Genomic DNA, 23,049 nt, shown 5'->3' with positions numbered 1-23,049 from the left:
TTAGTTTGAGGCCATGTGCAGATTTCTTCCCGCGAATGAGAATTTCGTGCCATTTATCACGAGACAGGGAACTTAAAAATAAACTCCAAGACTGCAAGGGTTTTAATTTAATTTAATTTAATTATACGCTAAAATTTCGGGTAAGTTTGGTTCCTATATTACAATAAAACTATTCATTTGGTTAGTGTAAGAAATTGTAAGTCTGAGATTTGTGTACATGCAGAATGAATAGGCGAAGGGACGACTATGCTGACAGACAATCAGAGAAAGTGAGAGGCCGTGACCGTGATGGCCACAGTCGGGATTGTCAGGACAGGGGAGTGAGTAGGTCAAGATTTGTAGATCGGCAATCACGGTCTAGAGCTGATACCAGAATCACATCCTCAAATTCAAGAAGACGGGATTCATGGGACCGAGACCGGGACAGAGACAGAGATAGCCGGTTTGGAAATAAGCAACACAGTCGACATGAATCCCGTAGCAGCAGTGGTAGAAGGTACCCGCAGTCTGGCAGAGATAACCGCAGCTCTGCTACGAGTAGTAGAAACAAGTCCATGAGCAGCTCGGGAGCAGGAAGAACAGGACATAATATTCTAAAGCGATCGCCTCGCAGAGATTCCCATAGGAAAAATGAACGAATAAGTGACAAGTCACAAGATGATAGAAATTATGGTTCGGATGCTTCATCAGATCAAGATTTGGACGATCTGAAGGTCGAGAAATGGACTCGATCTGCACCAGATGAAATGTACTATACCAGGGTAGAAAATGGGTAAGATAATTAAGTAGGAACTAATAAATAATCGATCTGAGAATATGAATGACTAATGGTTATTTAATCAATATGTATGTTGCAGGGATTTTTGTGCGACTGATGCAACTAAAACCCTTTGTGATACGTTCGAAAAGAGGCTGCTGCTCAAGGCGGAGACTGCACGTCTAGAAGCCGAAAAGTTAGGATTTATAAAGTTTGAAGAACTAAATGAAGAGATTGAGTTGAAGGCAAAGAAGCAGAAAAAAGAGGCACACTTGGGCGAAGCATGTTCAAAGACATGTTCTAAAGGTAATTCAAAACCAAAGAATTTAGAGGATTTGTCAAAATCGGCAACATCTAAAGAGGATCCTCAAGCACTGGTAGAAGATTCATCCCAATCTAAACCTCCCTTAGATCAGCCAGTTGTTTGTTGCACTCACGAAGAAGGGGAAATTTGTGACTGTGAAGAAACAGTTCAGGAATTAAAAGTGAATACTGAAGAATCCAAATGCGACAAAAACGAAAGTGGGTGTTGCACTAACTCAAATATAGATCGGAAATGTGGAAAGAATGATTCAAAGGCAATTAATTCTAATTGCTCTGTTCCTCACAAAGGCAAAAACTCCGACAATTGTGCAGGGGAATCAAAAAAGCAAGACACCAAATGTCACAAAAAGGATAGCAGCAGCAGCAGTAGTAGTAGTAGCAGTGATGAGAGCTCGAGTTCTGAAGATTCTTCAGATGAGGATGAAATATCGTCCAAGAGCAGTGCTGCCAACAGTGAATTAGAAAAGAGAAAGCTTCACCCTCGAAGACTTCATCCCGAATTGTGGCACAACGATCCTGGTCTCATGAACGACGGTCCCCTTTGTCGCTGTAGTGCGAAAGCACGACGGTGTGGTATTAGGCACGGATATTTCCCTGGCGAGTCTATTATCCCACCATGTATTCCGTTTTCAACAAATAGAAACACCTTACACCATTACCGCATAACGATATGTCCTGCGAAAAATTTTCTAGTGAAAACACCCTCCGTGATTCGCCACGACGGCCACGAATACATCTTTGAAGGATTTTCACTCCTATCTCATTACAAAATTGATCTTAAGCTGCCGCCTTGTCGAGTTATAAGGTTTAATATTCGCTACGACGTGTTTGTTACTGAAGAAAAGTTTCCGGAATCTTTTTGTGTGAGGGAACTTGAGCTTTTTGAAACTTATGTATTCCGAGAGATACTGGAACTCTTGGATTTAAAGTACGACTGGGGTGAACAGGGAAGTTGTGCTCCTTTCCATTTGATGCCACGATTTGTTCGACAACTTCCAGATAATGGGAAAGAAATTCTCTCCATGAATAGGGTAATATACCGTTAATATTTTGTAAGTAATGTCATGTACATGTTTAAGTTTGTCTACATATTTATGCTCAACAGGTGATGCTATATTTGCTCAAAAGCGATAGAAACATATTCAAGGAAAAGGAACTTCCGGATCACTTTTCCAAATCTCAGACTGAATGGCAGAATTTTGCTGATAAGCATAAAGGAATGATTGTATCTAAATTTGGGCAAAAACCATGTTCATTACGAGTTGATCAGATTGATAGAGATACCAGCGGCCATGAATCTGGTATGCTTTCTTTTTGGACAATTTATTATTGCTAAATATCTTTATTTCCTGCAAAGTTTTTAAAAATTAAAAATGTTAATTTGTGAATTGATGCAGAAGTTGAAGACGAGAAAAAATATCCTCTTCTTGTTCATTTTGGGATCAGACCACCTCAGTTATCATACGCTGGAGATGTGAGTTATCAGCGAGCATGGAGAAGATATGTGAAATATCGCCACTTACTCTCCAACATGGCTAAACCGTCTGCAGAAGAAAAGAGAATTTTGGTCAACAAAGAGTTAAAGTTACAAAAAATGCGAACGGCTTCCACAATGAAACGCGACGTAACAATTGCGATATCGGCGAAAGGATTCCGTACTACAGGGATTTTCTGCGATTTAGTGCAAGTAAGGTTTTGGTTAATGCGAAGGTTGATTAGAATATTGGTTTATACGCTCTAACAATCTGTATAATTTCAGCACGCAATGTTAATTCCTGTACTTGTGGCTCATCTTCGTTTCCACAAAGCACTTAGTACCCTTGAGACTCGGATGCGATATGAATTTACAAACCGCTATTTGCTTCAGTTGGCCATGACACATCCCTCATACAGAGAAAATTTTGGGACTAATCCTGACCATGCACGTAATTCTTTGACAAATTGTGGTATAAGACAGCCAGAATATGGGGATCGTAGAATTCATTACACCTCTACAAGGAAACGTGGGATTACGACACTTATCAACATTATGGCGAAGTAACCATTACTTACCTATATTTTTAATTTGTTGTCATTTTGGTTGGTGTTTATTAATGTTTTGTAAATGTTTTTTTTGTGTGTGTGCATGTAGATTTGGATCCGACCAAGAGATGGAATCTGAAATCACGCATAATGAGCGTTTAGAATTTCTTGGAGATGCTGTAGTAGAGTTTGTAACTTCAATTCATTTATTCCACTTATTCCCTGGCTTGGAAGAAGGAGGATTAGCCACATACAGGGCTGCGATTGTACAGAATCAGCATTTGGCAGTTTTAGCGAAGGTACCGTAATGTTATCCTAAGCTACTGATATTGTTCCGCATATAGCTCGTTATTGCTTATTCACAAACGAGCATGTTTAATTTTATGAAGTTGCAAAATTGTCGTCAGAAATTTAAACATGTATCTCTATTTTATTTATAGGTACTCAGTTTGGACCAGTATATGCTCTACGCTCATGGAAGTGATTTGTGCCATGATTCAGAGCTTCGTCATGCCATGGCAAATTGTTTCGAAGCTTTAATGGGAGCATTGTTTTTGGATGGCGGAATTCAAGTAAAACCGTAGTTTAGAAAATTATCAACTTTATTTCCTTATATATGCTAATCTGTACTTAAGTAAATAATAATATATGTTATATTTACCCACAGGTGTCGGATCGTGTGTTTGCCAAGACGTTCTTCAGTGAAGATGACATCCTTCACCAGAGATGGGCTAATTATCCTCGTCATCCATTGCAACAAGAAGAACCAGACGGTGATAGGGAGTGGATTGAACACCACCAAGCCTTGCAAAAGCTGACAAAATTTGAGGACAGCATTGGGGTTGAGTTTACCCACATAAGATTACTCGCTCGGGCTTTCACTGATCGTAGCTTAGGATATAATAACCTTTCTCAGTACGCAAAAACATTAATTCCGTCAACACTCCTGCATTGTTATTTGAAAATTCTAATTGTATTTCCTTGGACTGTACTTTGTTTAGAGGATCTAATCAGAGACTAGAGTTTTTGGGAGATACGGTGCTGCAACTGATTTCCTCGGATTATCTTTATCGCCATTTCCCAGATCATCATGAAGGGCATTTGTCGGTATGACTTAGTGAAATAACATGAGAGGACTTGTATAACGTGTAGTTACTCTTGTTTCTTTCAGTTGCTTAGAAGTGCGTTGGTCAATAATCGCACTCAAGCATATGTTTGTGATGATCTTGGGATGACTCAGTATGCGATGAGGGATCCAAAGTCAGAAATGAAGACAAAGGATCGAGCAGATTTGCTGGAGGCAGTACTGGGAGCTTTATACATTGATAAGGGTCTGTTATACTGTACCACGTTCTGTTCCATCTGCTTTTTCCCACGGTAAGCAAATAAATAATTAATAGTTTTCTCCTTTTTGAATGATGTTTAAATTAAAATGATATGTCTTCAGGTTGAACGAATCAATTACGAAGCAAGAATGGAATGACCCTAAATCCAAATTACAACAGTGTTGCTTAACACTTCGAGCTATGGATGGACGCGAGCCTGACATTCCAGTTTACAAGGTCACAGAGTCATTAGGCCCCACCAACACGCGTGTCTATACAGTCGCTGTGTATTTTAGAGGAACTCGGCTTGCAACGGCAAAGGGTATCATTATCCCTTGATTATTATTATCCCACCTTTAAACCATACACTAATTCATTTTTTGATAACACTGAAGGACATAGCATTCAAGAAGCCGAAATGAATGCTGCTGCCACGGCGTTAAAAGAGTCTGGCCATTTGTTCCCCCAACTCCATCACCAGAAATCGGTTGTGGACAAAACTTCTAAATTCCAGAGGAAGCGTTGATTAGTTTTAGTTTTTGTTAAATTTCATATTTCTGTAGATATACCCTAATACCCTAGTCTGAATATGTATGTATATATTCTAGTCTCGAACTAACATATTCTTACAATTAGTAGAAGTACTATTATGTATAAGTACTAAAATATGTATAATGTCTGCAAAAGAACATTTCCAATCGAGTAATAAATTCAACTTTTTATTCTTGCAATACAAGGTATTCCATCAGTATAACACATGCTTATGATTTTAGTGCTTAGAATATTGTAATCTCATTATGGCTGTGGCGAAGATTTGCAATTGTCTCATCATAGACTGAGCAATGATGAAGAAAAAGGTCGTTCTTCTCATTGAGAGTGGCTTTTAGGAAAATAATTTCAGATGGCCGAGCTACAGCTAGAGTGGATGAAGGGTGGATTTTGGCATGCAATATTTTCTTTGGAGGCGCATCCAAGCTCCACAAACCCGGGTTTTCTCTAACTCTGGCTTCCCAAATTCTATTTTTCTTGATGCGGTCAGAATGTTTTACTTTTTGGACGTTTTCTATACGGTAGTATTTTCCAGTTGGGTCCATAGTTGCCCGTTGCCAATGGATTGTCTTCCCAAAGCAGTGGATAATAGTCATGTTGATGTTTTGATTGTGTAGAGGTTTATAGTCAACTTCAACTTCCTCCAAAAAGCGTTTCATCAGATCAATAAGCTGTTTGCGAACACGAACTGCATATGTCATGGCACTGAAAAAAGACAACAATATATGTAACAGGTAAATGATGATCATGATATTGTTGTGAAAAAATTAACATACCGGAAGCTGATCCGACTTTTATCACACCAAACTTTGGAATTTTTGGACTTGACAAACTGAGTAAAAATGTTGAGATAGGTGATTAAGTCTCCCTCGGGTGCCCAAAATTTTTGGAGTTCCAGAGATCGAGTATCTTCATTGCTTGGTAAGAACAAGTTTTCTGTTTCCATCATACTAATTATAGAACTCGCTTGTTCAAGAACACCTCGAGCAGTAGCATAATACAAAACAGTGGCTAGTTTTGGTTCAATGGGGAATTTTGAAAGCCGTTTCCCAAGTTCTGTTAACATGGCTTTAGTATCTTGAAGTGGATTTATTAAATCGAGAGCTTCCAATTCAAGCTTAGCGTCAACTGCGATCTAAAAGTAATTCCCATCATTATATTCAGTAATTTTCATAATATTTGTCGCATCTTGTTTACTGTGCTACATTATACCTCAGGATTAATATCTTCCATAAATTTAAAAGATCCATCAATTTTGTAGAAATGAGGAAGCATGAGATGAAGTTGTGTTAAATTCGATCGCTTAATTTCAGGTTCTTCGAAGTCGGCAAAGTTGTCAAAATGCTGTTTTGGATACATACGATAAACTTGCCCTGGACACTCTCTTCCAGCTCGGCCAGCTCTTTGTGCCGCTTGAGATTTGGATATGTGTTGCACTTGATATGCTTCAAGTCCGTGCGACGACAAGTAGGATCTATTAATAAGTAGTTGATACATATATAGTCAAACCAATAATGAGATATCCATGTCATACGGATATTCTTGCAGTCGCTTAGATAAAATTAGCCTTACTTGGCTTTGATAAAACCAGAATCGATTACAACTTTAATTCCAGGAATTGTCAATGACGTTTCCGCAATATTTGTTGCAACAACAATTTTTCTAGTTCCGTAGGGTGGAATCGTAAATGCATTTTCTTGTGCTTTCTTTGGCAATGCGGCGTACAACGGGCACACAAATACGTGAAAATGATGGTTTGTCGCCCTAAGTTGCTTCACCACACCCTCAATCTCTTCTTGTCCAGTCAAGAATACCAAGAAATGTTCACTATAAAAATGATCATGAAAAAATATTATTTTCAAAACAATGATGTGCACATCATCCCATCATCCACGTCGAAGTACTTACTCGACAGGTAGCTCGTTATGCAACTTCATCACGGTCGCTGCCGTTAATGAAAGATAGTCATCACTTTGGCTTGAAGGTGACAGGTAATTAATTTTCACGGGATGTGTTCTTCCTTCAATAAATAGAACTTTCGATCTAGCAAAGGAATATTTCAAAAATTCAACCATGAATCTGAATACTTACACTATGTATTAAAATAAACTTGTGGTTATTACCCAGGGAAATAGCTTTGCAAAGTAGATGCTTCACCAGTAGCCGTCATAATAACTACTTTCAACTTAAAAAGCTCTCGTTCCATCATTTTTGCAACTTTATTTCTATAATACACCAGTTTCCTTAGATGGCCCAAAATTAAATCCGTGGCAATTGATCTTTCGTGTGCTTCATCCACAATGACGACATGATAGCCGAGCAAGAATGGGTCTGCCATAATTTGTTGAAGAAGTATTCCCTCAGTAAGAAAGTGGATTCTCGTACGGTCAAAAAAATTAGTATCAAATCGAACACTGTGGGCGATAATTCCTTCAATAGTTGACTTCATTTCTTCATTTACTCGGGCCGCCAGAGTTAGCGCAGCTAATCTTCGAGGCTAAAATTGTCGTGTGAAACACAAGTTTAATTACAAAACCAAAAACGTCAGACAAAGTAATATTTGGGGAAAATGCACACATACCTCAGTGATTGCAATACATGTCCGTTTCGTATTTGGAAACTTTTTCTTCAAATATCGATGGACGATCTGAGGAACTTGGGTGGACTTTCCACATCCAGTTTCGCCCATTAAGATGATCGTGTTTCCATCCTGATCATACTCTTCGACCGGTTCACTTGTCTTCAGCAGTTTTTTCAGCCTTTTCTTCAAAACGATGGGGGCGTAGCGTTTCTCTGTCATGTTGACGGTGGCATAGTCCTTACCACCAAATTCTTTAAGGAAACTGAAATGATACAAGAAATATACAAATTATTACCTTGTTCAGAATTTAAATTATAAAGTCAATGTAATTCGTTACCTATTTTTTGCCAAGCACATTGGTAGTATTTCCGGCTTTTCTGCCTTATCGTCACGAGATGACGAAGCTAAAGCCATGATTAATGTGAAGCTAATCAGCTATAAAAATGTTTCGGAAATTTACTGCTGCGGATGCAGTATAAAGTATGATTGACAAATTTACGAGAAAAAATAAAATATCTTTCCCCTCAGTCACCATTTAAATGACCACAAACACAAATACAAAATTTATGTAGACAATTTCTAAATATTTTTGGATGGAAATTAAAATTCTGCTTCTAGAAATAGAAGAATTAGGGAGATGGAATGAAATGTAAAATGTGCAAGTTGCGTGTCGGCCGCTTTCAGCTTTGAAGAAATTACCCTCCACGAGTTTCATTGATGAGACTTTTCGTTAAAAATTGCACTTCAAGCAGAATTAGTGCTATGAATTCATCATAAATGTATTGACAATTTGTTCGAATCATTTAAAAATTGACGAACCATTAATTTCATGTCATCACGCATTCATTTCAATGTTGAAGATAACACATTGCAAAGTTTCTAGAGAAAGAATCTCTAGAATCTCGTCTCACATTTCTCTACATATATGGATTTCCAGTATATCACGCAACAACCTGTTAATAGATTTTTCAATCGTTCCGAATTTTGTGCTAACGTCGCCGAAATTCGACTACTGTGAAATTGCAGTATCATTTTACTTTCTCATGAACACTAAGCTTCATAAATATGAATCATAATATATCATGTTAATTTGATATGTCTGCGTATTTTATAAATTTCCGACTTGTGAAACTTGTACATGGTCACTTTTATGTTTTATTATCATGTCGGTCATGGAAAAGGATTATGATCATGAGACCAACATAATTATAAAAGGGACTTGATTTTCGCACGCAGTATTGATACAAGGAGTGCGATTTGTAGTGTTTCATATATTTAAAATAGAGTTAAATGTGACACCATTTTGAACTCATAGTTAAGCTAATATTCTTCTCCGCTAAAGGGGATCTCAAATATTTGCAAAATTTTATTACCCCCGTTTATATAATTTGGCAGAGAAGGATCGAGACTATAATGCTTAACTAATATACATAAAGTCTCATTTTTATCTGTCTGCCACACATCATAAATTTATGACGGCATATATCCCTTTGATCTTTGTGTGGTTATTATTCGGTTAAGCAGTTAAAAGTCAAAAGTAGGAAACTCCAAAAAGCCAAGGAATAATTGGTTTGCTTGGGCGATATGATATAATATTATATTATGATAATATTATATCGTAACACATTTAAGTTTCAGCTTTGTAAAATAAATATGCTTTCGATTATCATGAGTTTAACTTCGTGTATAATAAATTCCGCAGTAGACACTCATTATTGGCTCAGGTTCAGAAGGAAACACGTTTACAATTAACTATCTACATAGTTCTAAAAAATTCTCCAGCATAGTTTGACCGGCCATGAATTGGTGACATTGAGTAGGAAACATTTTTCAGTAATAATAAGCGCATCTCTTCTGTGTCTTTGTTTATGATGCAGGATTAAAATCCAAATATTATTGTCCTCCTTACGCTGGCTCAGTTTGGTAAGTTTGGATGGAGGCGAAGATGTTCAATCTCTGTCAAAAAAATGAATTTAAATTTTTCTCGTTGTCGAGACCATCCCCGATCCCAATCTTGTTTATCTCTGAATCTGACTGGAGCTGGAAAATATGTTGATTTCATGTTGATTTCAGTATTATTCCAGCGAGTTCGAGTTGATTGAAGTGGAAGCCCTTGAAGAAGAACCAGTCGAGCACAGCGTCAACTTAACGATTTACATACCAAAAGACCAAATACCACACACAACAAGTACATTTCACGTATCATCTTCTTAGGATTTGTCTCATTCCGTTTATCAACTTCCAGCGAGCTACACATTATTTTTCTGCATTCAAATTTCTAAAAAGAAATATAATAATGGAAAAAGAAATTGTCGCGATTGTGGGAAGGTAACAATAGTAATATTTAAAAATAAATAATAAATAATGAATGACATTATTTATTTAAATGCTCTTGCAGTGGGCTCGTTGGTAAATCCTGGGCAATGCTGTTTGCATCCGGTGGACATGAAGTTCGACTATTTGACAGTATACCCGAAGTCCTGGCCGGTACTCCAAAGTTTATTCATGACAAATTGCACGCCTTGGAGGCGAAGGGCCAATTGAAGGCTCATAAGCTGAACGCTACCGAACAGTGCAAGCTGATTACGGGTAAATATAAATTGCCAACAATACTCCACTGATAAGTTGATACGTGCTGACGATTTAAAACAATTTGCATACATATTTAGCTGCTACAAGCCTTGCTGATGCCGTAAATGGTGCCACATATATCCAAGAATGCACCCCAGAAAACTTTGAGTGGAAAGTGAAAATTTTTGAATCGATTGACAAGGCCTTAAATGAAGTTGGGAACACGAGAGCGTACATTGGAAGTTCCACGTCAACCATCATGCCGTCCAAGTTTATTGCCAATTACGGCATCAAGGACCGAATGTTGATTGCTCATCCTGTAAAAATGTTAAGAATTTGCATGTCTTTTAAATCAACTCTTGATGACATATTTTCCTGAATTTACTTAGATCAACCCTCCATATTTTGTAAAATTGGTTGAATTGGTTCCATCCGAGTGGACGAAACCAGATGTGACTACTCATGTGCGTGCCCTCCTCACTTCTTTGGGGATGAAGCCAATCGTCATGAATAAAGAACTGCCCGGATTTGCACTAAATCGAGTCCAGTAAGACCACAAAATATGGGAGTTTCGAAAATTTTCAGTAACTGAATTTTACAGGTATGCCATATTGAACGAGACTTGGCGTTTGGTTACGGACGGGATTTTGAGCGTTGAGGATGCCGATATCGTCATGAAGGAAGGCCTCGCCCCCAGATATGTCTTTCTGGGCCCGCTGGAAACTGCTCACCTCAATGCGGATGGATTCAAAGACTACTGCAAACGTTATGGCCAAGTCATCAATGACGTGTCCCAAGATATGGGTGGAATCCCTCTTATGACGGAGGACAGTTGCCAAGAAATTGACCGACAACTCCAAGACATGGTGCCAAATGATAAATTGCCAGAACGGCGCAACTGGAGGGATGAGAATCTGGCTGAACTTGCCACCTTCAAGGAGAAATTGGGGTTATAAATTTTCAAAAATTTTGGAACATTGCTTACTGAAGCATGCATATTTTAAGTAATATTATATCTGTTTGACATAAACTTAACTGAAAGAATAGATGATACGGGTACAGGGGACATTCAAAAATGCAAACAACATCGAACATCAACTTTTAAACATTTACATACATTTCTAATTTTACCCCTATTTTTAAGTATCTGATTAGCTACATAATTCTGCAGTAGATAGATTGGATCTTACTAACTTTATTTAATCATATTTTCATTGATTATGGTTGTATATAGAAAGTAAACCAAATAAAAAAAACAAGTAAATAGTTTAAACATTTGCAAAAAGACCATTAAACCACCTTAAACTAATTGCTATATGTATAGGAAGTTTAGAATACAACATCATTATGAATACGCTATTAATATACGCCATACAAATAGCAGTAGTAACAGAACTACTTAATTGCATTCATTTGACGCAGCATGCATTGAGATTTTTTTCTACAACAAAGATGAGATAGAGCAAAATGCAGTGATTTTGACGAGCAATGCGTAGTATGTAAGTAAGTAACCGTGCTATTAGTATAGTAAAAGTGATATTTTGCACAAGGCCATTGAGTATGTACATAAACGTGACTCTTGCCAGCAGTAATTTTAGCATGATCATGGTTTATCAGCCAGTGTGCGAATTCTTTTCTGTGAACTACACCTTTTGTTTAATCCAAATAATATTTTTTTTGTTAGCTTTGTATCACTTCCAATATTTATACATCGTTAATTGTAAAAAATTGTGACAATTATTCCTTCATTTCATGGTCACTACTTTACTACAGATTAGATAATCAGCGGATGTATGTACAAATCTATCCACAAGTTCTAAATTTTTCGCTTGGTCAAGAAACATTTAGTTAACGATGTATAATAAATTATTATACATTATTATTAATAATGTAGTACTCTCTTCCAACATCAAGAAAGGCTGTGTATTTTGTATATATTGTAATATATTTTAAGAAGAATAGTGTATGTTCTATTGTTCTAAAACGATAAACCCGAACAGAATTATTTGGGGGCAACCCATTTCCTTGGTGAATGTTAAATTGAATTGTTAAATTACATTGTTCTTAAGTTGTCATTATGTTTAGAAACTTTCCTCCTGGGAATCAGTTTCCTCGACCAAATAACAATATCAACGACAATGGTGATCATGGCCATTATCGTCCGACGTATTACCCACCAACGTCAACAATTGATCGTCACGAACCACCACTACACGGGGATAAGAGATGTATGATATGGTATGGTTCAACAACTCGAATGTTTTATTTATTTCTTTTTAATAACACAATGGAGTTTTTATTATGAAGTGAAGGCAAGTTTTCAAGTACAACCCAAACTTAAATTCAGTCTCGATTACGCAATTGTTCCAAAACATTGGTTCAACAAATAAATAAATTGTGCCATGAATTATGTCATAATTAATTTAGGGAACTGCACTAACATTCAAGGTTAAGATAAAACAAAACATAAACTTTTTGGGAAGTGACTTGCAAGAATGTACCCTTTGTGAAGAGGTAAAAAATATTTTGTACTTAAATATGAGCTAATCTCATGGAATTTATAAAGTTTTACTTTTTTAATGGACGGACGAGTGTCAATTTCTAAATCATATCATATGTACAGCAAGGACCTCAGTTAAAATATGGCAAATGCTGATACAAAAATTCCTAAACTTTGCACGCTTTGCACCTTTCATAAATGAATTCAATCTTCTTTACCAGAAGCAGATCATGGCATCCAGTGAGGAGAAACAATTCGGTCGAATATTCTAGAGAAGCATGATCCACTTTTGAATTCTGATACGTATTATAAAGGATGATAAGATAAACAATTAATGCTACGCCAGCAGTTCCAATCTCAATTTTACTGCAGTTAATCTTTACTCTCATTCTCATTTATGCTGATGATTTTTATGTTGCACTTTCCCCATCTTCAGCACTTTGTTGGCCACAGGGTGAGATGCTGGCGCAGGGTTCAGAGCTCGATTCGAGCACCTTTCTCTCTCGTCCTGCCTGCTGCTGGACTTGATTTTTTATGGTGAAATATTATACTGGTCTAATTCTTCGTCTAATCGTAAGAAATCTCAGTGTACATCGTCACAAATTAATGATTAAATAATTATTTATCTACTCATCAACTTCATAGTTCTGCTACAGTATTTGGTCCAGTGACTGACTATTCACTCACAAAAGTTCTGTCGTCTATCTTAACTATTTTCAATTACTTTTTACCTTCTTGTCGTTATTTCTTGGTCTCTGGGGTTTGGAAGTTGGTAGTTTTGTTAAATTTCATGTACATTCTAATTTGGTTTTGGACAATTTCTTAAATTTGTACTGCCACTTTGGTGTCAGGTTGCTTCCTTGCTAGCTGGTTCTTGTATCTTTTGGTTTTGTGTTTTGGTTAACTTTGTTTAAAATAGAGTACGGTGGTGGGTCGGGTCGCGTCGACTTTTAACTGTGACTCAAAATTAAGATAGTGGAGACAAATATTTATCAATGACTCAAATGCATTAAGCGTATTGCCCATAGATATTGTAACTTTAATCGAAAAGAAGAATAAGAAATGTGGAAAGAAAGATTTAAAAAAGTTAATGTGTAATTGAATAACCGTTCCTGTTCAAAATCAGGCGAGCACAATTAATTTTACTTTTATATTTCTACTTTTTATATTATTGTAGGTGTATTTGTATGGGGGGTAAGTTATGAAGCATAAGTAATGGTTCGAATGGAAGTAGAATTGAGTTACATTACACTACAAAACGCATAATTGAATTTCGTTATACTTATTTCAATTTTTTATAGGAATACATTCACACCAAAAATGGCGTCTGACGTGGAAGAAGGAGAAATACGAGAGTCTGAATGTCTTAGTCCACTGAGCGATGAAGATGATGACGATCCAGAACGTCAATATGGTCACAAAAGGAGGCGAATGATGAGACGTAGTACGGATACAAGAGGAAGACCACCATCTTCGTCTTCTTCATCCCGTCAAGTCGATATACGTCACCAATATCGACGACGATCTTCAGAACATTTTACTTCCAGGACTAGATTGAAATCCGGAGATGGAGGAATCAACTATAAGTCTAGTTCTACAGTATCATCCAGTGATAATAGAAATCGTAGTCATTGTAATAATACTCGTAGCAAAAGAAATTCAAATTACGATGAAAAGGCTCATAAATATAGGAAAGGTAAGAATATAATTGATACTTTTCTTTATTTGGTTTTACTCACTCCTGTTTTATTTGTTTTATGCAATTTTAAAGTAATGGCTTTTAATTTCACAATATTTTTAGAAGCACCTGGTCCATCCGAAAATGGCTCATCGTCATTAAATTTCTCAAATCACAGCTATAGAAGAAGAAGAGCGTCAGAAAATATTCATAGTGCTATTGAAAGTGAGATGCGTAATAGTGTTTCACAAATGGTAGAAAATCCCTTAGCGAAGATGCAAGAAACACGCGTGATTATATATTGTGATCCTCCACTCTCGCCTGACCAAACCCAAGTAAATTCAATGAACCAAGAGAAAAATCAACTGCCACAAGAAAATATAATTGAGGAGGAAGACAATGAAGTTGAAGTGCTGTCAATTATAGACAAATCATCCCGAATAGCAGAGTTAATTGTGATAGATTCAACATCAAGTTCTGAATCCGAGGAAGCGGACACAGATTTTGACGATTTTAATCCGGACCTCCTTGAACACTCCCTCGCTACAGTACCAAGTATAATTCCAGTCTCGCCAGTTCAATTGAGTACGTCATCAATGGATGACCTATCATCTAATTCTGTAAGTTTACTTGATACTGCTACAAATTTGGATTTGATTGTCGCGAAAGACAGTTCAACAAGTTCTACAAGAGTTAGCACCCCCTCGCTGGTCGATACAAGCTTGCATCAAGTCGTTGAGCCTTCTCTTAGTGATCAGAATGAACTTCCTCCTATCGTGGACACAAACGAAGCAGAAGTTGAAAACACAAGTCTTGTAAATATTTCATCAGAAGGAGACGATGAGGAGGACTTGGAAGTTCTCGAGTTGAGGATAAAGGCATTGAAGGGATTAATGCAAGCGTTTCCTTCGTCGCAACCGTTGGAGCACGTAACGATTATAAACAACGTGATACAAAATGATAATGTAACACATTCAGAGTCAAAACTTGTTGATGCCAATTTAACCCACAACTCTGATGGTGCTTCTCAGAAACAAGTTGACGTAGCAGAATCAACCTTCTCCTCAGCTTTCGCTGACAACAACGAAAAAGAGAACGAAATTGAGTTGGAACTTGATCTCCTTAGAAGAAAATTGCTGTCTGATTTGGCAAAGCATAAAAATAAGAAGCAAGCAGCTCAAGAACAACAAATTAAGACTAGACCAACAAATAACTCTTCTAAATCTAAATCGATTAAATCCAGAGATCGCACTACTAGTAGATCCAGTTCTGCTCGAGTTTCTGGAAATAAGAAATCATCTTCAAACTCGACCCACCGCAATAATTTCACTCATTCGTCATCTTCTGCGTATCGTACCCGTAGATCTTCAATAAGTTCAATAAAAGCCTCCACTTCCAAATCAACTTCCAAGTCTTCGACTACTTCTTCAGCTCTAAGTAGCATGAACATGTCTACAATTTCCATATCGGTCTCAAAAGATGGAAAACATAGGACAGTCGTCTCTCGCGAAGCAAATGTGCCCACAACAATTGAATCCCCTTTGGCTCCTATTGTTATTCAATCCCCGTCGTCTACTAATCCGCATAGGATAGTGCGTTTGATGGAACCAGCTCCTCTATCAATTAATGTTCAGCCTAATACAACTACTCCACAACAAAGTACTCCTACTCAAGAGACGGTTAAAAAGTCAAGTTCTTCCTCTGATGCCCAAAACAAAAGGGTCAATAATAAAAGAGGGAAATCATTGTCACCTATAAAGCGGAAGCAAGTCACAGTTTCTTCTTCGGGGGTTCAAAAAGTTCTTACCAAGCAAAATTCTAGTGTGAAATGTTCACTCTCTAATAAAATGACCCCCTTTTCTCACAAAAGTGCTGTAGCTTCGAAACATACCTCGCTCCTCCCCAATAACGAATTCGTAATTCCCCGGACCCCGATGAAGCCAAACACATTCAAATCAAAATATAGCTCAAAGAAAAGTTACCATCAGGCACTTGACAGGATGTCTGCAGTCGGGAAAAAAATTCAACCTATTGTGATCCAGTTACGTAACAATGACGAATCAACAGAAGAGGAAGATAATGACGAGGACGAAGAATTAAAAAACAGTTCGGCAAACCTGCCACAGGAATTTCATTCATCTTTGGACAAGTTTTTGAAATCTGTACGAGAAAGTGCAACTAAGAATGGAGTTAGTGGAAATCTGTTTCAAAAGAATAGTACAAGTAATCAGGCTCCAGTAGATACTTTGATGCATAAAACTTTATCCCCCACTAATGTCAATAATAATAATACTCTTCCTCAAAGTTTAACGGTAAGGGTAGAAACTAATGCTACCAGGAAAATATCTAATATTGTAGAGGACACCGGAATTTCTCGAGAGCGGAATCTCGAAATTCCACCTCTCCATGGTGTTCAAAATGTGACATCAACCTCAACTAATAGTGCTTCCGACTTGATCACTGTTGAACAAACCAATACTTCTCACTCGTCTGCTTCCAATTCTACCAGTATAATTGACGATACAAATAATTCTGAAAGTTCGTCATCACCACAGGATAATGCCTCTGCAAGCAGTTCGCATGGATCTGCTGATTCTCCATATCAATTAAAACTCAGTTCACCCTTGATCTCACCTGTAACACCTCAAAACAAAGTGCAATCGAGTCCTCCAAAATCAAAAAACATTCAGCAACAAGTTCAGGAAACTAGCACTACCACTCAAATAGCTAAAGAAGTCTCATTTATGGAGAAAGTAGATGCAGCCCTGCGATCACAGGATGATACCACCAGCAGTACCAGCAGCAATGTTAAACAAGCAGGTATGCATAATACTATTATTTTTGCATGCCTTATAAAACTGAATCGTAGTCCACTGACTGATCCTGTTTTGGTTCTTAGCATCACCCACATCCAAAAATCCTGGTTCTACAACATCTTCAATAACAAACGGGAAGTCGTTAAAGACACGTCGAAAAGAAGCCAACACTGGAGAAAGCTTGGTATGTGATTGGTTATTTTCTGTAGAACTAGATTAAATGAAACTAGATACTTGTTTGTTGCGCATGTTTTTCAGGCTGATCAATTTACTCGTACCCGTGAAGAGCTTCAACTCCGAGAAAAAATATTAAGAGCAACGTTCAAGAAGAGTGAAATAAAGATAAAGCTAACTATGACTGAAAAAGATTTTCTAACGTCTAGGTCTGTTCACAATAATATCGTGAATAATTAAAATAACAATAATTGCGATACGGATTGATTGATTTCATTATTTTTGTAACTTGTTTTCAGAAAATCTGCAACACACCTCTTAGGATGTGCGATAGATACGATAAATCTACAATCCGAAAAGAAAGTTCAGTGCAATCGTATCGAACAGCAAGTTGAGAAACTAAAAAAGCAGCTACAAGTGGCAGAAAGAAGCTTGTATGTGAAAAAGATTGAAGCAGCTGAACTGCATTCAGATGCAGTATCTACAATTTCGAAAGCATTTGACATGCGAGCTAAATCAGTCACTTTTGGTATTGAGTGTAAAAAGTTGGGAAGTGAACTAAGTGGTGATTTATATAAAATTCCGTCCATGGGGGCTGGTGATATGTTGACAAAGTTTAAAGAAATTTACAAGCTTACGACAAATGACGAACTAAAGAAAGGCCCAATTAACTTCAAGAAATTAGAAGAACAAATAATAACGTCGCTAGAAGGCCATAAAGTAGCTGAACCGACAACTCCGTGTTCTGACATTAGGTTCTGTTTTTTCTCAAGTTTTGGTAAAGTTAATTTGAATACAAATTCTAATTTTTTTTTTCAGATCCAGTCTTGCATCTACAAAAAATATACCTGACAAAAATTCCCAAACGTCTGCGAGAGAAACTGGTGGCTTTATTGCCGGTTGTCTTACCCGACATTGTTTAGCACCTGATAGGCATGTCACATTTACGGATACCCCTTTACCTGCTACTCTTATGGTAACTTTAGACGCAGAGCATAACGGCAAGTTTGTTCCATACGTGTCCTGCCTGATAAATTCCATCGTGTTAAGGTGATTTCAATCTCTTCAACCTTGTTTAGTTTAACCAAAGTGTAGAACTCAATAATGATTTTTAACTCCTTTGTTCGCAGTAAATTCAACTGTAGAGGTATCGTGTGCCCGCACATCGTTAACAGCAACTGTAACTCCAAAAACTGCAAGTTTCAACACATTCCAATAAGTCCTCGCAGTACCAGGTAAGTTTCCATGAAGAGACACTGTCGTGCCATACAGTTCGGCTGGCTGTGAATCATGTACAACTAACTCTCTTATTATTCAAAAATTTGTGTGTCATTTAGTTTATATTCCTTAGGTTTCGTCTTACTATTAATTTTCTTAATATTATTTAGCCTATTACCTTTCTTTTTTTCGTTCAGTACCAGTTTCCATTCAACAGTACTGTACGGTCTTTCCTCAATGATTATTTTCTCTTAATTTGTTATCTAATGTCTCTTAGTCACTATACTTTGATCCAGTAGTGTCTTGAAATGCCATTTACTATTGCAGTTATAATGTAAATGTGTCCATTTGTTTTGACTTAGTATCACTTTTCAGTCCTCCAGCAGGTCTATAGATTACAATATTATTTTTTTTGTGATATTCTGTCAGGCCATGACCAATTTTTAGTTTGAAAATATCACGTGCTAGTATATATAGGTGAGAATTGTGTCCCCTACATCAAGATGGGACTCTTCTGTCCCCGTATCATAGGGAAAGCCGATAAATAATGGCGAAGAAATTGACCACGGGGCGGAAATGCTGCTTCACTACTCAATATATACTTACATAGACTGAAAAGACTATTATTAGCTCCTTCCTATTGCCCCACGAGTACAAAAGTCCGAGATATACATTAAGTGATTCTAGTTCAAGGGTTTCTTTACCCCAAAGTGTTCACAAGAATGATGACACAGCAACGCAACGCTTCCTCTTCGCATATCTTCTGAAGATATCGACATGCGTAAGGTACACAGTGATATGAGCTTAACAATATCGTACTTATACATGAATATATATATATGTCTTGACACTTCCTATGAATACAAATACTTTTGTTTTATAATGTATGTATCAAGTAGAACGAACTGTGAAACTTTATTTTTAGTATCATGCATACATATGTATCGTCACATATTGTGAAGGTTGGTTAACTAATAAAAATTGAAAATATTTATAAAAAATAAATAAATCTGCGTTGGCCTGAATACTTTGGGTGATGGGGTCCACTTATCCTTACTTTCACCATCTTCCTCTTCTTCTTAAAACTTTTGCATAGTATGTTATGATTTACATTGAAGGAATTAATGGAAAAGTTTGGCCTAAGAAAGTTTGTCTCCTTTCAACTTAGCGTCTGTTCATACACATAAATCTGTAGCACATACATATATAGCTTAGCTGAAACTTATCTTCTCGGATCCCATTTCTCATAACAAGTTGGAACAAAGGAAGGAAGGGAGAGATCCCTATTTAGAACTGTTCATCATGCAATCCAAAGTTCATTAAATTATTTTTTCCTGAATTATAACTTTTACACTCATCATGAAAACTTTTTTTTCTTTACACAATAAACAAAAAGTTTCCTTCCGTCAAACATTATAAAACTCATGATTTCGTCAATTAAGGATGTCCCAATCCTTGACATCAATTAATTTGAAATGAAAAAAGTCATTTCGCAACTATTCGAAGACTTGTGTTGCTATTTTTCACGGGAAACGTGTCGCAACCATTTGAAGAATACATACATATTGAGAAATTCAAATGGCACAACGGATCCACGGGTTTTCTATCCCAAAAAGGCCACAAAGTAAGGAAATCGGATTTTGTAAGGTTGGAGTACAATCGACCACCACGCAAACATGCAGATTGGAGATGGAGAAGAGTTGAGGTTTATGGTTGAAAGAAGAGAAAGAGAAATGCGAATCCTGTTTGCACATTTTGGGCAGTTTTGGATTTTGTGGAGTTCAACAGAGCTGACTTGGTGCGTGGTGTTCTTTAATACTCGCTCTTTCCTGGGCGAAAAAGTCTTTTCAAAGCACACATAACAATAAAGGGAGCCCATTGAATTGAAGCAAGTTAGTTTAGAAAAATATGCTTAAATCGGTTCACTCTTCTCCCATCATCCCGAGAGTATTAGTTGGTTGGTGGTTGGTTGGTGTCTATGTTGTAGGGAAAGAAGAGTTTAAAATAAAGTGATGATGGTGATAAGGTTGAATCTTTACTGAGAGGATTGGCAAATAAGATATCTGCAAATACTAAATTGGCAACTTTAGTCTCAAGTTGGTTTGTAATTAGGGAGCAAATGACCCCAATAGCACGGATAGATTTAGTCATTTTTGGGACATGAGGCAAGTTGAGAAAACCTTCAGAATGGACAAGACGGGTAAAAATTTAGAGAGCTGAGCATTGGCAAACAGGGTCCCTCGACACTTTCGGTTTTGCCAATCCTGGGATCATTTTCGAATGTATTCTGTCGAGTCAGACTTCAACTCATCTCTTCTACTTCTGCTCCCTTCCGATAAATCCTGGATCTTTGAGTATTTTGCACGCCGTAGCTGCTGCTGTCCAACTGATTTGAGTCCCTTGGGATTCTCTTGTCTCGCTTAGATTTTGCCTCCACCTCGGAATTTATCGAGAAAAGTTTTGTATTATCTGACAATGCAAGTGCTTACCAGGCTGAGAGTTGCTAAAATCGCGAGATATGATTTAATGGCGTCGCTCTCTCCGTCATTTACTTACCTACTCGCGACGTGCGATCGAAACAAACTCACTTTGGTGTTGTAGTTTATTTGCATACTTCAATTTAGTGATGTTTGATCTTCTGCTCAACGATTATGCTTATCAAATAAATAAATCAAAATTATGTAGTATTTTGTAAACATTAAAAGGAGTGTTGTATAACAAAATTATGTCCGCAATATGGAAGGAAAAAGTACTTGTTATGAAAACATAGGCTTAGATCTACGACAGTTTCCCATCCATAATCTTGCTTCCCCCCACCCAGAGAATGCCGATAAGTATGACGACAAAGATTTGCTGAATACCGACATTCACTCCTGGGAAGTTTATGCTGGAGGGAAGTTGATAATTAATAGCAACTTCTGTCAGCATTAGTAAAGAAATTATTCTAGGATTGCCATAGTCGAGTGAACTTCCTTGGTAATATGTGTAGGAAAGCTTATTGCTGAAATGACAAGCCATGACAGCTAGACAAGGGCAGAGTGATTAATAATTTGATAACGTATGAGTGTTATTCTATACTTTGTGGGGCATGAGTGGATTGGCAAGGAATGTAAGCGCATAACTCACATCACATTATGTTTGAAATGGAACATCATCTATTTTTATCTTCACCAGCAGCTAGGTGAACATCTCCAAGACGTTGTTGTTCCTCCTCCTCCTCCTCCCGAACCGAAATATGCCAACAACGGGTTTCTCAAGAAGTGGCAGAGCAGAGGAGGAAGAAGTGGAAAGGATAATAATGTTTCTGCAAATGTCAAAATCGGAAATGCGAAAACAAGCATCACCCCCAGTGTTGATGATACCACCACTTGTGGGGCTTCTCCCAGTTTAGGTATCCTGTCAACTCAAGTGCATTGAAACAAAAGCGGTTCAATCAGCGTGATACATCACATTGCTTATCCGACCAACACAACGAGTACATGACAACCTTGAGTGTTTTCAGACTCTATGCATTGCATATAAGACTTCAAAATCAATAGCAATTTTCTTTACTCTGTTGTCAATTTAAGCCGTATGTGCACAAAGTTGGCAAAATATTTGATAACAAAATCAGACTCATAATACAGTCAACGTGATACGCATAAGAAAAAATATTACCCAACAACTCACTCTCTTGCGTCCATGTATCTTTGAGGTAGAAGAACCGTATATAAAGCATGCAAAAAAGCACATACACATTTAAGTGCATGAGGTTCTCCTTTTTTCTTTCATGTCTCGTCTTTCACCCGTTTATTACTTACGTACGTATTGGACATTCAGTTGTAGTAGATGGTCTCGCAGTTTATTATTTTTCGGCAAGCAGGCACAATTTTGTGATGCCATAAATGACATGATATCTATGAGTACGTATGTACAATGTGATATAAATCTGTGTTAATATGTTACGTTGCGTCGTAATGTCTCATCTTATGTGCATACATATGTGTACGTACTTATATGCACATGATGTAAAGAACTGCTTGTATTACTACTACGGTCAAAATTCTTCCACCTCGGGTCACATTTTTTAACCTTGTTATTCAACAGCTCATTGATACCTACCACCACGATTAATAAGTCAACGAGTAGAGTGGTGGTTATGTTTTCCATCAATTGACGTGTGTAAAGTATAAAGTGACAAACAAGGCGAAAATGACGCACCACACGATGGAAAGTATTGGCTCACACTACTATCTCACGGACTCCCTGCCAAGATATGTGGCGATGTCAGAAAGGTGACGAGAGACGAAAATCAAATCACAACTCTCTTTAACAGATTCACGCCTTAACTATATTTAGTAATTCGCATACAGACAGATCTCCGTTACCTACTGCTACACATACATATTTACGTACACACCACCTCCGAACACTTTTCTATAGTTTGCCAATGAAATGGATGCGAGTAAATGGACGTGTGAAATACACACGTCTTTTTAATGACTTCCCAAAGAAGAAGACAGTGAGCAGATGGAAAAGTGCAAAGTAATTCTAG

At 37.3% G+C, this 23,049-nt stretch overlaps 4 protein-coding genes across 7 annotated transcripts; 3 read left to right on the top strand and 1 right to left on the bottom strand.

The window, feature by feature from the left end:
* Position 1: 1 nt before the first annotated feature.
* Positions 2-5,159, top strand: LOC110851572 (ribonuclease 3). 3 transcript variants are annotated; one of them, XM_035852777.1, is made up of 14 exons: positions 2-140; positions 224-772; positions 858-1,063; positions 1,169-2,112; positions 2,187-2,382; positions 2,479-2,768; positions 2,841-3,118; positions 3,213-3,402; positions 3,544-3,675; positions 3,771-4,018; positions 4,105-4,210; positions 4,275-4,480; positions 4,551-4,750; positions 4,824-5,159. In XM_035852777.1, exons 2-14 carry the CDS (start codon positions 225-227, stop codon positions 4,952-4,954), a joined length of 3,675 nt encoding a protein of 1,224 aa, XP_035708670.1. In that variant the 5' UTR covers positions 2-140; position 224; the 3' UTR covers positions 4,955-5,159. The 3 variants fall into 3 exon arrangements, with proteins under 3 accessions (XP_035708670.1, XP_021955109.1, XP_035708669.1); XM_022099417.2 differs by having other exon boundaries at positions 858-1,279; positions 1,370-2,112; XM_035852776.1 differs by having other exon boundaries at positions 858-2,112.
* LOC110851573 (ATP-dependent RNA helicase DHX33) lies at positions 5,132-8,230 on the bottom strand. The gene is made up of 8 exons (XM_022099418.2): positions 7,896-8,230; positions 7,559-7,820; positions 7,101-7,474; positions 6,886-7,020; positions 6,550-6,804; positions 6,190-6,451; positions 5,754-6,112; positions 5,132-5,682 (listed from the first exon to the last, which is right to left on the bottom strand). Exons 1-8 carry the CDS (start codon positions 7,970-7,972, stop codon positions 5,205-5,207), a joined length of 2,202 nt encoding a protein of 733 aa, XP_021955110.1. The 5' UTR covers positions 7,973-8,230; the 3' UTR covers positions 5,132-5,204.
* Positions 8,231-9,300: 1,070 nt separating this feature from the next.
* LOC110850841 (lambda-crystallin) lies at positions 9,301-11,402 on the top strand. Its single transcript, XM_022098420.2, has 6 exons — positions 9,301-9,481; positions 9,632-9,886; positions 9,957-10,147; positions 10,228-10,448; positions 10,519-10,676; positions 10,731-11,402. Exons 2-6 carry the CDS (start codon positions 9,855-9,857, stop codon positions 11,083-11,085), a joined length of 957 nt encoding a protein of 318 aa, XP_021954112.1. The 5' UTR covers positions 9,301-9,481; positions 9,632-9,854; the 3' UTR covers positions 11,086-11,402.
* Positions 11,403-11,555: 153 nt separating this feature from the next.
* Positions 11,556-19,520, top strand: LOC110851132 (serine-rich adhesin for platelets). 2 transcript variants are annotated; one of them, XM_022098777.2, is made up of 8 exons: positions 11,556-12,367; positions 13,931-14,325; positions 14,431-17,127; positions 17,207-17,307; positions 17,382-17,506; positions 17,597-18,052; positions 18,117-18,347; positions 18,428-19,520. In XM_022098777.2, the coding sequence occupies exons 1-8, from the start codon at positions 12,207-12,209 to the stop codon at positions 18,534-18,536; spliced, it is 4,275 nt and encodes a 1,424-aa protein (XP_021954469.1). In that variant the 5' UTR covers positions 11,556-12,206; the 3' UTR covers positions 18,537-19,520. The 2 variants fall into 2 exon arrangements, with proteins under 2 accessions (XP_021954469.1, XP_021954470.1); XM_022098778.2 differs by having other exon boundaries at positions 12,225-13,755.
* The last annotated feature ends 3,529 nt before the right edge of the window (positions 19,521-23,049 follow it).

Source organism: Folsomia candida, unplaced genomic scaffold (assembly GCF_002217175.1).
Source record: "Folsomia candida strain VU population unplaced genomic scaffold, ASM221717v1 Fcan01_Sc006, whole genome shotgun sequence".
Classification (NCBI taxonomy): Eukaryota; Metazoa; Arthropoda; class Collembola; order Entomobryomorpha; family Isotomidae; genus Folsomia; species Folsomia candida.
Note: the sequence above shows the minus strand (reverse complement) of the source record. Positions and strands in the feature narration are given on the sequence as shown.